General features: G+C 40.8%; 1 protein-coding gene and 1 pseudogene across 1 annotated transcript in view; one reads left to right on the top strand and one right to left on the bottom strand.

Annotated features, from left to right (window-relative positions):
- NUP93 (nucleoporin 93) overlaps positions 1–15,220 on the top strand; it is a 117,907-nt gene that overhangs the window by 17,682 nt on the left and 85,005 nt on the right. The window contains exon 2 of the mRNA XM_053602261.1: positions 3,221–3,413. Coding sequence (XP_053458236.1) covers positions 3,235–3,413 — 179 coding nt within the window. The 5' untranslated portion in view covers positions 3,221–3,234. The remainder of the gene's footprint in view (positions 1–3,220; positions 3,414–15,220) is intronic.
- On the bottom strand, positions 4,956–7,697 carry LOC128569269 (60S ribosomal protein L13a-like; annotated as a pseudogene).

Here is a 15,220-nt window from a genome sequence, read left to right on the forward strand (position 1 = left end):
TTTTAAATTAAAAGTCGATGACCATCCTCTTCTAGCTTGAAAGGTTTCAGCAGAGACATTTGCAGTTATTCTAATATTCTTCCCCTTGTAGGTGATGGTTTTCTTTCGTCTGGCAGCTTTCAGAATTTTCTCCTTCATATTAACTTTAGTAAAATTGATTATGATGTGTCCGGGGGATGTCTTATTTGGGTTAAGTCATGCTGGAGTTCTGAAACTGTCTGCTATGTGAATTTCAGAATCTCTTGGCATGTCTGGAAAGTTCTCTTTCATAATCTCATGAAGAAGAGACTCTGTGCCTTGTGAAGCCACTTCATTGCTTTCGGGGATCCCTATAAGACGAATATTGGTTTTCTTCAAATTATCCCAGAGCTCTCTGAGAGAGTGATCTGTTTTTGCCCTCCATTTCTCTTCCTCTTTAGGAGTTTGGGAGCGTTCGAAAGCTTTGTCTTCAAAGTCAGAAATCCTTTCTTCTGCTTGCTCCATTCTGTTACTGAGGGATTCTACTGTGTTTCTCAGATCTTTGAGGGCTGCAACTTCTTGTCTCAATGTGTCAAAATCTTAGGTCATTTGGTCTTTGAATTAGTTGAATTCTTGAGACATCTTTTGTGTTACTGCTTGGAATTCTAATTCGATCTTATTTGCTATCCAGATTCTGAATTTGATTTCTGACACCTCAGCTATTTGTTTGTGCATGGGATCTTGTGCTGTGTCTGCCCCATTCATCCTTGAGGGAGTTGATCTACTCTGATTATTCATATTGCCAGAATTTTTCTGTTGATTTCGCCTCATGATTGTTTTTCACCGTTGCCTCTGGCCGTCCTCAGAGTTGCGGAGGTGTCTCTCCAAGATTAGATCCCAGTGGGATCACTCTATTGTTGCTGGATCTTTGTAGGGAGTGACCCTGTGTAGCTCCTCTGGGGCTGCCCCAGCCAGGGAGTTCTGGTTGTGGGAGCAGCTCCGGAGTGTGACACACTCGGATCCAGGAACAGGGCGGGGGGTGTTGCACACTGTTCTGGGAGTGCCAGGCGCCCAGTGACTTTGGCACAGAGGGCCCAAGTCTCCAGCAGTCTCTGGCCAGGCGAAGGGCTCCGTGCAGATGCATGGAGGGCTCCGGAGGGCACACTGCTACCAGAGTCCTTGGCCAGACGAGCGGGCAGGTGTGGAGGCAGGGAGGGTATGGGAGGGAGGACATGGGGTTGTGCGGCTCGTGGGGAGGCCCAGCGGGCGTGCTAGCGGGTCCCGGCGTAATGCCAATGGTGGGTCGCAGCGCAGCTCTTCCGGAGGTCCAGGAGGGTGCCGGTTGTGGGTCGTGGGGCACCTCTTCTGGAGGTCTGGGAGGGTGCTGATCACAGGTCCTGGTGCAGCTCTTCCGGAGGTCCATTCAGTTCTTTAGTTAGGAACTTCCAAAGTTTTCTTATGAAAGCAAAAAGTATTTCTTTGTCTTTGGCTCTGTTAAAAAAATTATTTTTATCTTAGAGTAAAGAAAAAAATGGAGGAAGGAGGCAGCATTTTGCTTTTCTTTTCCTCTTTCTGGTAAATGTCCATGTTTCTTGTAGTTAGTAGAATGTCACTGGCATTGAACTTCATTTCTCCATCAGGTAGGAGCAGTAGTTTTAATATACCTCTGCCCCCTCCAGAGGTATATTACTCTTCTGTTTTTTTCTGTCCGGGAGAATACCTTGCTTGTTCTCCCATTCCCATCTTCCCACAGGTACAGATTGCCAGTTATAGCCTGAGTGTATTGGGCCAAAAAAAATTACAATGGTTTTCTAGAAACTAGGTTAAGAGTTATTATGTATGTGAATTTTTGTTAAAGATTAAAATCAGCTTGGAACTTCATAAAGAATACCAGAGTTTTCATGTTTACTCCAGCTGAGCTCTTTTTATTTTTTAACCTTGTGCCCTCCCCTTTAAAGTTAATGTTCTTCAATGCTCATTTTAAAAAGTCCTTGTTCTCCTGCTGTGGATTTATGCTGGTAACAGTGTCCTTTTAACGTTAACCTGTGCTTCATAGCTGAGATATAAGTATATATTAACATTTCAACTACAGTTCTAGACCAGTGGGATTTCACATTTGCAATAGAAGCTGTGGGATTAAAATGAAGAAAAGTATGATCAAGAGCTACTGTTTAAAGAATTTTGTTCTTAACCTTTCAGCAATGTAAAGTAGTTTTAGGATGGTGATACTTTTTATCTTGTGTTAATTTAAATACTGGTAGGAGTTAAAAACATTCTCTTGGTCAAGAACCTTATATAGAGATGATTTAATATATATGAGATGGATAAATGTGTAATATTTATGTGAAATATCACCCCAATAGGGCTTTTTGCTTATCAGTTGTTGGAGAAACAGGTCATCTTGCTAAATATCAGAAGCCTGTTATTTATATTAGTATAATTATTAGTAGTAATGGTATTTCTAAAAGTGGTAGGTATAGTAACAATTAAGTGTAATGTCCTGAATACCATGTATAATAAGCAGACACAGATTGGTGTCCTTAGTAACCTTGTAAGCTAAAGAATATGTGAATGGAGCCCTGGACATGGATAAAAAAAAGAATGTCTTTTATGTTAATAAAGAAGCAGGTGTGTTAGAATAACACTGAGGGAGGGAGGAGATTTGGTGGTTTGTCAGAAGACCTGTGTTCTTCTGATCTCTGTTCAGCCAAATTACAGCAGAGAGTATTCTGGGCATGTAACTGAGCTTCTGTAGACTGGAGTTGCTGCTTCTGCCTACTGAGAAGCCTCACAGAGTTGTGTGAGGATCATATGATACAAGGTCTTATAAATTGCCTGGCACTTTTCAGGTGCTAGTGTTTTTCTGAGACGGGTGGAGGAATAGGAGGTGCGGAGGGCTTATTCTTTAAGCCTGCTAGAGGTTGCTCCAGTGGCTTCCATTTCCTTATCTGCTTTGGGTCTGTGGAAGGAGGCAGGAATTTTGGTCTGTGACTTGATGTCTTTGCATTTGTTCTGGTGGCAGAAATCAGTCTTGGGGCTGTCAATATGCACAGAAATGATCTGTTTCTTCACAGTCTGACTCATTTTCTCTGTCAGGCCTGTTCTTGGGCTATGTTCAGGAACAAATCCTGCTTGTTCATGAGCTGTCTTCTTGTCTGTTTACAAAAAGTTCTACTGTTTCATTAAGCCTGTAACAGATTCAGGCAGTGTTTAAAGCCTGTCTTTCCCTTGATTTAGACTTCTTCTTTTCCCCCCCATCCAGGATCTGCATCTCCAATGGATACTGAAGGGTTTGGTGAACTCCTTCAGCAAGCTGAACAGCTTGCTGCAGAGACTGAGGGCATCTCTGAGCTTCCCCATGTGGAACGGAACTTGCAGGAGATCCAGCAGGCGGGCGAGCGCCTGCGTTCTCGAACCCTCACACGCACGTCCCAGGAGACAGCAGATGTCAAGGCGTGAGTACTGGTAGGGAGGCAGCATTGGTACTGGGTGGCTTGGGAGCAGGATCTGTTTCTTCTTTCCTGCCTTGAATTCAGATTCAGTCTGTGAATTACAGTTACAAACCAGATTTTCAGGAACTCAGAAAAGTTTTGTAAACAGTTTGGCAGCCTGGTTTGTTTTCCTGCCTCTCAGATTTTCCAGACTGTCTGCCTGACCCCACTATAAGCCCATATAACAGGCAGAGATGATCACAGGGTGGGAGGGATAGAAGATCTTCAGCATGCAGAAACTGGTCATGCCTTCCTAGTCTGTACATCACAGTAGTTCCTGCTTGGGTGTGCTGACTATTAGGTCATAAACAGCTCCCCTAAGTATGTTAGTAAATATGGGCCACATGGATAAGTGTTGCTCTCAAAGCCAGAGAGCAAGTTTTAAGAGCACTTGAAGAAATGAGTGAGCAGTCAATAACAACAAGACAGCTGAGTGAGGAGCAATTCTGTTTGCTTCTTGTCAGTAATCCCAGAGGCTGCCTCTGAAAAGCCTTGGAAGTAGCCTCCTAACTGATTGTGGAATAGGAAAGTGAGTGAATCCCAACAGAGTGCAACTGGGGAGAACACTGCCTGCCTGGGCTGGCATCCACTCTGTCACATATCATTATTTGGGCTGTTGATCCATGAAATGTGTATTTAGGGTCTATACTGTGCCAGGCCTGGACCATCTTTGGGGTATACCTGTGAATTAGAGTGATCCTTGCCCTCAAGGAGATTATAATGTGGGTAGTGGGGCAGGAAAAAACTGTGCTGCTTTCCATAAGAACTGGTTTTACTGGTTACTTACTGTGTGTCAGAAACTTGGCTGGATTTAAGATTTTGCTTAATCCCCGCAAACTCTTATTACATTTGAACAGCGAAGGCTCAGAGAAGGCAAGTAACTTTCTCAGGTTACATAGCTGGTGAGTGGTGAGTCAGGATTCAAACCTAGCAAGGCTGATAGCAGAGCACACTCTCCAGTAACCCTGATGGAAAGGCCATGGGAGGATGCAGGGGGAGCCACTATTTGTGCCTTTGGCAGGTCTGAAAAGTCACTGAGATTCTGTACAGGAGGCATGGAAATTGTCAGCCATCTCTTCAGTCTTTATTTCTATAACTTGGGGACATTATCTGCTGTAGATTATTTTTTTTTTCTTTGAAAGCAGTTTGTTACCAGATCACAAAATACAGGGAACTAGGAGCAAGACGATGCCTGTCACCCCTTGGTTGCACATCTTGCCTTCCTAGTCTGTGCATCTGTGAATACTTGTACAGCACCAAGCTTGTACTATTTCCTCAAGTGTCACATTTTGCCAGCTGCAGAGTATAGTGTTGACCAGTGGGAAGTTAAAGCAGATGTCTCATTCACAAGGCAGGGCTCCCCTCTGTTATTGAAACTTAACTGGTAGTTCGGTTGATTTTCTAAAACTCTCAAGGACAAGTAGGTCATAGATAAATTATGTCTGTGTAAGTCCTAGAGTCATTTAACTTTATAGACTTGGAGTTTCTAAGGCCTTTTCCACATCCTCAGCTTTTTAAGTCCCTGGTTGCCTTTTGCCTCTGGATTGCTGCCTGTGGGTCCCCCACATCCCAGGGTGCAGTGGAGGAAGGGCAAGTCAGGCCAAGCACAAGGAATAAAGTCTTGAGCTCTGTGTATTTGTCGATCTTCTCCGTGTTTTCTGCCTGTTTCCGTAGCCTCATAAGCTGCTTTTCTTCCGGTAGTGCATCTTGGCCTTCTCTTTCCTCTTCTCCTCCTCACTGCCTGGTACTCCAGCCAACCTCGTGTACCAGGCACCCCAGATAGGCACTTTCTCGTAGGCTTCAAGCGCACAGCCTTGCGGGCAACAGGAACTACCACCTGCTTTTTCTTATCATAGGGTGGGATCCCTCAAACACCTTGAGGTGGTCCAGGGTAGCCTGACCTCACTTGGTCTTGTGGGGCATCTTGCCTTGAAAATGATAGGGGCCACGGGATGGGTTGGTGTTCATCCATTTGTGGAAGAAGGCCAGGTTCTTTAGCTTGTTTCTGTAGAAGTTGCCAGAAATATTGATGCCCTGGCAGCACAGAACCACCATCTTCTAGCCCAGAAGTACCTGTTTGGTCACCAGTTGGCCCCAGAGGTAGCCTTAGCCATAGGGCACCGGGACTTGTCCTTTGTTGTCTTTGCCAGCTGCCTGGGAAAGCTGCTCTAGGTACTTACAGTCATAAGAGTGAGTATAATGTAGGAGTGGGGGCTACATTTTTTTTTCCCAACTATTCTTGAGAGTTGAATGTTTTGGCTGCTGTCTTTTTTTTTTTTTGAGACAGTTTTACTGTGTTGCCCTCCGTATAGTGCTGTGGTGTCACAGCTCACAGCAACTTCAAACTCTTGGGCTTAAGCAGTTCTCTTGCTTCAGCCTCCCAAGGCGCCTATCAGAACACCCGGCTATTTTTTTGTTACTGTGTCATTGTTTAGCTGGTCTGGGCCGGGTTCGAACCCGCCAGCCTGGGTGTATGTGGCTGTTGCCCTACCCACTGAGCTACAGGCGCTGCCTTTGGCTGCTCTCTTGAGTCAGTCAGAATGTTCTTTTGAAGTCCCCACCTCAATTTTTTTTTTTTTAAATAGCTAGTTGATTTTGGTTCTGGTGGCATTGGTAAAGGCAAGTTAGAGGAACCCTGGCAGAGATTTTCTTTACCCTCCATCCTTTTAGCTAAATGCAACCAAGTGCTCCCCTATACTGCTTCTTAACACCCAGCCAGCCTTTAGACATTTCTGCTAACTTGCCCTCTCTGCATGCTCCTTAACTGCTGCTCCTGGCTGCCTGCTACCCCGTCTTGAACATGCAGGCTCTGTGCTGTATGCAGAGATGCTGCTGGAGCAAAAGGCCCATGATGCCAGCTGAGTTGCTATAGTTATAATTTAATTGCATCAGCTTTACCGCCTATTAAGAGCAAAAAGGGAAAATGTTTTCTTGGTAAAAATTATCTGTCATGCTCTCTTTCTTGCAAATTTCCATTCTTTCTCATCTCGTTCTACCTTAAATTCATTATTTTAGGGAGGAGGAAGTTGGAACATTGAAAGAATGGGTATAGGGTGGGGCAGGTGCTTATAAAGAAACGAAAGGGCTGATGACTGTATTTTTCCATTTTCTTGATAGGCAGAGACAAAAGTGTGCTGTGAATATTTTAGTACATACAGGATGAGGGCAGAAGAGAGAACCAAGTAGGAAAAATTTTCTTACATGAGATAAGTCTTGAAAGAAAATTATGTCTTTTAGATTTTAGTTTAGATTATAGATTTAAGATTGAATTATTTTGTGCTGAATTTGTTTAAATACTGTGTTGGATTTTTTGTTTTAGGGAACAGATGTGTTAGCTTTTTTGCATGTGTGTATTTGATCTTTTTAAATTGTTGCATTTTTTTAATCCATAAAGAAGAGTATGCATAACACAATTAAGGTACAAATCAGGGCTTTGGAGCCCATGAGCCACATCCAAGCTGCTGCTTTTTAAAGTTATATTGGAAAGAAGCCCTGCTTGTGCAGGGTGTGGTGGCTCACACCTGTAATCCTAGCACTTGGGAGGCCGAGGCGGGTGGATTGCCTGAGCTCACAGGTTTGAGACCAGCCTGAGTCACAGCAAGACCTTGTCTCTGTAAATAGCTGACCGTTGTGATGGGCCTATAGTCCCAGCTACTCAGGAGGCTGAGGCAAGAGAATCACTTGAGCTCAAGAGTTTGAGGTTGCCGTGAGCTTTGATGCCATGGCACTCTACCAGGGGAGACAAAGTGAGACTCTTGTCTCAACAAAAAACAAAACAAACAAAAAAAGAAGCCCTGCTTATTTGTATTGTCTGTGCTGCTTTTGTACTATAGTAGCAGAGTTGAGTAGTTAGGACAGAGCAGATGGCCTACAGAGTCTGAAATATTTACTGTATGTCTTTTGCAGGAGAAGTTTGCTGACACCTCATGTATGTGGTAATAATAAAATGAAAGAATACCCATGTACATGTTGCCCAGTTAAGGCTTGGATATATCTTCTATAGGTGCCTATTATCCACTGCATACTCCTCTTTTCCCCTCAGAGATACCTAACCAGATTTTTCCATTCAAACTGTGAAATCACATGGGGTTTATCATAGGGCGGTGGGATCCCTCAAACACCTTGAGGTCCAGGGCAGCCTGACCTTACTTGGTCTCGTGGGGCATCATGCCTCACATAGTCCACTAGAAAATGTGTCTGGCGGTGCAGAAATGATAGGGGCCGCGGAATGAGTTGGTGTTCATCCATTTGTGGAAGAAGGCCGGGTTCTTTAGCTTGTTTCTGTAGAAGTTGCCAGAAATATTGATGCCCTGGCAACACAGAACCACCACCTTCTAGCCCAGAAGTACCTGTTTGGCCAGGATGGCTGCCAGGTGGCCCAAGAGGAATCTAGAGGTGCACAGAGAAAATGTTGGTAGTCATTCTCTCTTCTTAACTTTATCCTTCAAGGTAACCAATGTTTTTAGTTTGCTTTTTCTTTTATTCTTTTCTCCATATTCATGTAAAACATGAATTTGCCCAAAGTTATACAACAAATTTTAACTTGTGATAATACTACTTAGCTGTCTTTTGAAGCACTTAACTATTTGTCAGGCACTGTACCACACACTTTAAATGCCTTATATAAGTTCTTAAAATAACCCTGCGAAATATGTGTTATCTGTACTTTGTAATTGGAGGAAAGTCAGACAGTTAGTGTTTAAAACAGAATTCAAATCCAACTTAGTAAGAATTCCTTACAGTCATCTGGCATTTTTCAGTTTCCAAAGGATTGTTACAGGTTTTTTCTCAAGTGGTCTGTAAAGCCTGAGAGGTGGGCGATGCAGGGATTTTTCACCACACTTAGCAGAGGAGAAAACTGAGGCTTGGAAAGATGATAAGATTTTCATTAAGTAAGTGACAGGTAAGACTTAGACCCAGGCTTCCTACATTTTTTCTGCTGACCATGTATACTGGGACTAGTCCTTGTCCTTCCGCTCTCCTGGGTCTAGAGTGTTTGCCTCCAGTTTCTATGGCTTTCTGCTCATGAGGGGCTGCCTGGCTTTAGGGAATTGAGACAGGTAGAAGGTGGGAACCTTTAGGTTTTTCCACACTTAAGAACTGCAAGTTTCTAATACGGCCTTTATTTGTAAAGCCATCCCTATCTTAGATTCTCTGTCTCCTTCATCAGTCTTTTTCCTCCCGTCTTCCCATCAGGGTTTCTGCATATGTGGCAAATAACCCATGCAACAAACAGTTCCTTTAGGTGCCACCCACTTAGATGATTTTTCTCCTCTAATAATTCTTTTTTTTTAATTTCAAATTAAAAAAAAAGGGGGTACAAATGTTTTTGTTACAATGGGTAGCTTTTATAATGCTTTAGTCAGGGTTATAAGTTGCCCATCACCCAAATAGTGTTCATTGTACCTGTTAGGTAGATTTTTCCCCTCCCTTCTTTTTGATTTCCAATGATTTTTACTTTTTTCTGTGCCCATCAGTTAGTTCCATATTATTAGAAAGTTTATGTGGTGTTTGTTTTTCCATCCTTGATATACTTAGGATAATGACTTCTAGTTCTATCCAAATCAATACAGAAGTAATTCATTCCTTTTTATGACTAAGTAGTATTCCATGGTATATATGAGGGGCTGTCTGGAAAGTCTCCAGCCATGTACTATGAAAAATAGTATTATACAATGGTTGGATGCTTTCTGGAAATCCCCTGTATATACCTCATTTTGTTAATACACTCATGAGTTGATGGGCACTTGGGTCTATTCCACATTTTTGCTATTATAAATTGTGCTGCCATAAACATTCGAGTGCAGGTATCTTTTGATAAAATAATTTCTTTTCTTCTCTTATAATTCTAATAGCTAATTTTTAAATTTTGAGGTTCTCACCCCTGGTATAGGATAAAATTACTTGGGCACTGGGCACGTTCTCATGTGTCACTGGTGAAGATACAGTACTATAAGACAGAATTTGGACATAGCTAGCAAAATTGACCCAGCAATCCTAGCAATGCCACATCTAGGGATCTGTCTCAAAGATATCCTGGCAAAAATACAAAAAAGACTTGTGCACAGGGGTATATATTGCAGTATTAGCTGTAGTAACAAAAAGAGGAAATAACTCAAATGCCCGTCATCAGGGGACTGGTTGAATGAATGTGACATTTCTACCTAATATGTGTAGTAACAAAGGAATGAGAATATAAGCTACCATGGAGTGATCCCAGGACACATTATTAAGTAAAAAAATGCAAGACAGAGGAAAATATTTAGTACATCATGATTTAAGAAAGCAGGTGAAAGGCATACCAAATTCATCAATTAGAAGATTTGGTATTAAAATGTCGATACTCTCTAAAATTGACCTACCAATTCAACACAGTCTCTGTCAAAACCCCAGCTAGCTTTTTAGGTAGAAAGTGATAACTTGATCCTAAAAGTCTATGAAAGTTTAAAGGACCTAGTATAGATAAAATAATCTTTAAAAAGCTGAAGAAAGTTGGAAGACTCACTTGCAATTTTAAATCTTACAAAGTAAAAAAAAAAAAAAGAATAAATCTTACAAAGTGACAATAATCAAGACTGTATTGTACTGGCATAAAAGTAGACATATAGATTGATGGAATAGAATTATGAGTCCAGAAATAAACCCATGTGTATATGATTAATTGATTTCCAACAAGGGTGCCAAAATTATTTAGTGTAAAAAGAACAGTCTTTTCAACAAAGGATGCTGGAATAAGTAGGTAATCTGCATACAGAAACATGAAGTTGGCCACCTACCTCATACCCTACACAAAAACTAACTTCAAATGGATTCCAGGCCTAAATGTAAGGGCTAAAACTGTAAAATTCTTTTTTTTTTTTTTTTTTGTAGAGACAGAGTCTCACTGTACCGCCCTCCGGTAGAGTGCCGTGGTGTCACACGGCTCACAGCAACCTCTAACTCTTGGGCTTACGCGATTCTCTTGCCTCAGCCTTCGGAGCAGCTGGGACTACAGGCGCCCACCACAGCGCCCGGCTATTTTTTTTGTTGCAGTTTGGCCAGGGCCAGGTTTGAACCCGCCACCCTCGGTATATGGGGCCGGCGCCCTACTCACTGAGCCACAGGCGCCGCCCAAAACTATAAAATTCTTAGAAGAAAATATAGACATTAAGTCTTTCTGACCTTAGATTAGGTGGAGCCTTCTTAGACATGACACCAGAAGCACAAGTAACAGAATCAAAATAGATCAATTGAACTTTATCAAAAGGATAAAATTTATGCTTCAAAGGTTATTGTCAAAACTGAAAAAACAACCTACAGAATGGGAGAAAATATCTATAAATTATATGTCTGCTGAGGGACTTGTGTACAAAGAATGTTTCAAAAACTCTTAGAACCCAATAAGATAAATAACCTAATTTTAAAAATAGGCAAAATATCTTTGTCTAATAAGCAGGTAAAAAGACACCGCATAGCTGGGTACAAATGCCTATAATCCCCGCTCTTTGGGAGGCTGAGGCAGAAGGATCACTTGTGGCCAGGAGTTTGAGGCCGGCCTGAGCAACATAATGTGACCCCATCTCTATAAAAAATTTTAAAAATTACTGGGCATGATGATGCTGCAGGGCCAGCTGCTTGGGAGGCTGAGGTGAGGGGATTGCTTGAGTTCAGGATTGTAGCAAGCTATTATCATACTGTTGCACTCCAGCCTGGGTGACAAAGACCCTGTCTTTACAAAAACAACAATAATAATTTTCTAAAAAAGAAAAGATGCTCTCATCATTAGACTTTAGGAAAATGCAAATCAAAACCACAATGAGATAACTATTAAAAAAAAAAAGACATAATAACTAGTGTTGGCAAGGATACAGAAAACATTGAAACCCTCATACCTGGTTGATGGGAATGCATAGTGGTTCATCCACATTGGAAAACAATTCAGCAGTTCCTCAAAAGGTTAGAGTTACACGTGACCTAGCAATTTCATTCCTAGGTACATACCCAAGAGAAGTGAAAACACTTGTCCACACAAAACCTTGTGCATGAATGTTTGTGGCAGCATTTTTCATAATTGCTAAATTGAAAAAAACAATATAGGTTATGGATACATAAATATGGTATGTGGATACAGTGGAATACTTGTTTGGCAGTAAAAAGGAGTAAAGTATTAACACATGCTTCAGTATGGACAAACCTTGAGAGCATTATGCTAGTTGAAAGAAGCCTGTCGCAAAAGACTACATAATGTTTGATTCCATTTATATGCAGTGTCTAGAATGAGCAAATCCAGAGAGACAGAAAGTAGATTAGTGGTTGCAGTGAATGGATGAGGGGACATGAGAAGTGACTGCTGATGGGTAGGTTTCTTTCTGGGGTGACAAAATATTCTAAAATTAATTGTTGTGATCATTGCACAATCCCGATTATGCTAAAAACCACTCAATTATATATTTTAAGTCTGAATTTTATGTATAGTACAGGTATGCGAATTATCGCAGTAAAGCTGTTTAATAAAAGCAGATGATACAAAGGATATATATATTTGCTGATAAAAAAGAAGGAAAGTATAATAAAAAAGAAATAAAAAATAATGAAATAATAAAAAATAAAAAAGAAGGAAAGTATTTTAAAAGTGCCCAGGATTTGTTTTACTTGGGTTTGATGAGACATGCAGACAGGAAATGGCTCTCTTGAAGAAAGGAGTTTTTACTCACAGACCTTTAGAAATAGGAGGCACAGCACACCACACAGGGGGAAGTACTGGGTTCCATCTGGAGATTGAGGAGGGAAAACATGGGCAAGAGCCTTTATTGTGGTTTTTGCAAGAAGGCAGGGCAAGGTGCAGTATAATTAGGTTTAGGGTTAGCTAGTAGGAATAACTTCAGTGGGCTCTGGGGCTAAATAGGTGCCTGGCCCCGGCATGATTAGGACAAGGATGGTGCCCAGAGTCTGGGTATGGGTGATGTATTGACTGGTTTGCATATGAAAGGTGCCCTTGCAGAGGAATTGTTTGCTACCTCTAGGAATTAGCTAACCCTGGGAGGGGTAATCCTCCAGGATCAGCAGGGTCGTAGATGTCAAAGCGTCAAATACAGAAAATAAAAAGGCATGATTAATACAGAAGGCAGACAAATGAAAGGTCACCTATAGGAAAAGGGAAAGAATAGGTGGAGAAGACAGGGAATTTAAAAAAAAATAGATTTGACTTTGGAACTGGGTAAATATTTAACATAACAATAAAAGCAAATTAAATTTCAGAAAAGGAATTTCTAAAAATTGAAAATAAAACAAATGGACCTAAATAATTATCCATTTGGTGACATAACCCACATGTAGAGGAACAGTTCCAAGTAACATTTTGCTCTATCCTCAGTAATCATATTGTTGATGAAAAATTATTACAGCTATTTGGAGACTGATGTATGTATAGTGTAGGATAAAGCAAATTAATAATTGTGGTGATGTCAAGAACTAGGATTTTTGGAAACTAGGAAAAAGGAGATACACATGGAAAATCTATGAAGTTAACCTGGAACTCTGTGTTCTTAATTTTGAATTGAAAAGTATCAGTGTGAACTCATGATGTTACTTCCTTAAGAAAATTACTTAAAAGTAAAAATTCTATTTCTAGATTCGGCGCCCATAGTATAGTGGTACACTATAGTACACTGAGGCTGTCAGGTTCAAACCCAGCTCAGGCCAGCTAAACATAATTCACACAAAATAGCTGAGCGTTGTGGTGGGCGCTTGTAGTCTCAGCTACTTGGGAGGCTGAGGCAAGAGAATCGCTTAAGCCCAAGAGTTGGAAGTTGCCGTGAGCTGTGACAGTACAGCACTTTACTGGGGGCAACATAGTGAGACTCTGTCTCAAAAGAAAAGAATTATTTCTAGTTTTGACTTTGTTGAAAAGACCTAGAAACAATTTAGCAATGAGCAATTGTGGTGCCCACATAGTTGTCTCTAAAATCTATTTCTTAATAAAAGCAACCAGGGCTCTTTGGAAAATTGGCTGATTCAAGGTCTGAGGCAGGACCGTGTTAATGAATGTGAGATGCTTATTCCAGATAGCAAAGAAGTTTTTAAGTAAGGCCCACTTGACTTATGTCAGAAGAACTCAGAAACCAACTTCTGGCCAAAGAAGAGATGATTTGGACATTAATAAGAATAATAACTGTAGTGGATTGAAACACATCAAATGTGTTTAAAATTCATAAGTTCATGATATTGAAAACTCATCAGTCACCTTTGGAGAAGGCTGAAGAACTGACTCATTATTGAGGATAATTACATGTTGATGAAAGGAGTTTCTCAGAATGGAAGTATTCTAGCTAATAAAGGTAGAATACCAGTATATTACAACTGCTAAGGAATACATTAATCCATTCTAAGCAGTGATCATCAGTTTCTGCAAATATTCCAAACAGAGATAACCAGACATTGTAAATCTCTTGGTGAAAGTATGAAGTAATCTATCCTCAAAAAGAATGGCACCTGAATCTGATTAAACCTCTAGAGCCTACTTTCAATTTACAGGAAATAGAGAGGACAGAGGAACGTGTTAAATGGCATCGTGGGGATTCAGTCAGTAAAATCTGTTCTGTAGGAAACTATACCCTTGCTGCTTTGAATGTAGATTGTGGATCAACAGCATCAACATCAGCCATGAGCTTTTTAGAATTGGAGAGTCTCTGTCTCCATCCCACACCTGTTGAATCAGAATCTGCATATTAACAAGCTTCCCAGGCAAATCTCTTGCACTTTTTTACCTGTTCTGTAACTTTACCATCATATGCATATTTAAAGTTTGAAAAGCACTGTTAAAGAACAAATAATCCAGAATCTTCAATAAAGAAATTATACGGGGAAAAAAAAGAGACAGAGGGGAAACCTGTAGATTAAGAGATTTAGGAGGCATATTAGTCATTGACAAGTAGAAACCTTATTTGGATCCTGTTTAGACAAACACACTTTTGAAAATTGTGAGATAACTGGGCACTGTCTTGGATCTGCTTCAAGATAACCTGGGTGATAGAGGGAGAAAAACAGGTAGGGTGTAGATGAAATAAGATTGGCTTATAGCATGTGAATTGTTGAAGCTGGGTGACAGGTACAAGGAAATTCATTATTTCAACTTCATATTTTAAAAATATTTTGATAATAGTTTAATACGGGGGTTGATAACCAGGATGGCTGTGATCAAAAGCACAGATAATATGTGGGCATGGTGGTATACGTCAGTAGTATAGGAGGCTGTAGTAGGAGGCTGAGATGGGAGGATTGTGTGGGCTCAGGAGTGCAAGACCAGCCTGGGCAATGTGAGATGCTATCTTTAAAAAAAGAAAGAAAGAAAAGATGCTATCAAGTATTGGTAAGGATGTGGAAAAAGTTGGAATCCTTATATGTTGTTGATGGGAACAGCGTAAAATGGCATAGATGCTTTGGAAAATAGCCTGGTAGTTCCTCAAAGGATGAAACGTAGAGTTACCATATGGCTCAGCAAGTCTTCTAGTAGGTACATACCTAAGAAAAATGGAAACATAATTTACACAAAGACTGTACATGAATGTTCACAGCAGCATTTAAAAAAATAATAGCCCCAGAGTGGAAACAACCAAAATACTACTCAGCAGGTGGATAAAATACAGTTTGTCTATACAATTGGAATAGTGTTTGGCACTAAAAAGGAATGAAGTACTAATACATGCTCGAACATGGGTGACCCTTGAAAGCATTATGCTAAGTGAAGGAAGCCAATCACTCTTCTCACGATAGAAGAGTACGTGTTGTATAAT

This window comes from Nycticebus coucang, chromosome 2 (assembly GCF_027406575.1).
Source record: "Nycticebus coucang isolate mNycCou1 chromosome 2, mNycCou1.pri, whole genome shotgun sequence".
In the NCBI taxonomy this organism is placed as follows: domain Eukaryota; kingdom Metazoa; phylum Chordata; class Mammalia; order Primates; family Lorisidae; genus Nycticebus; species Nycticebus coucang.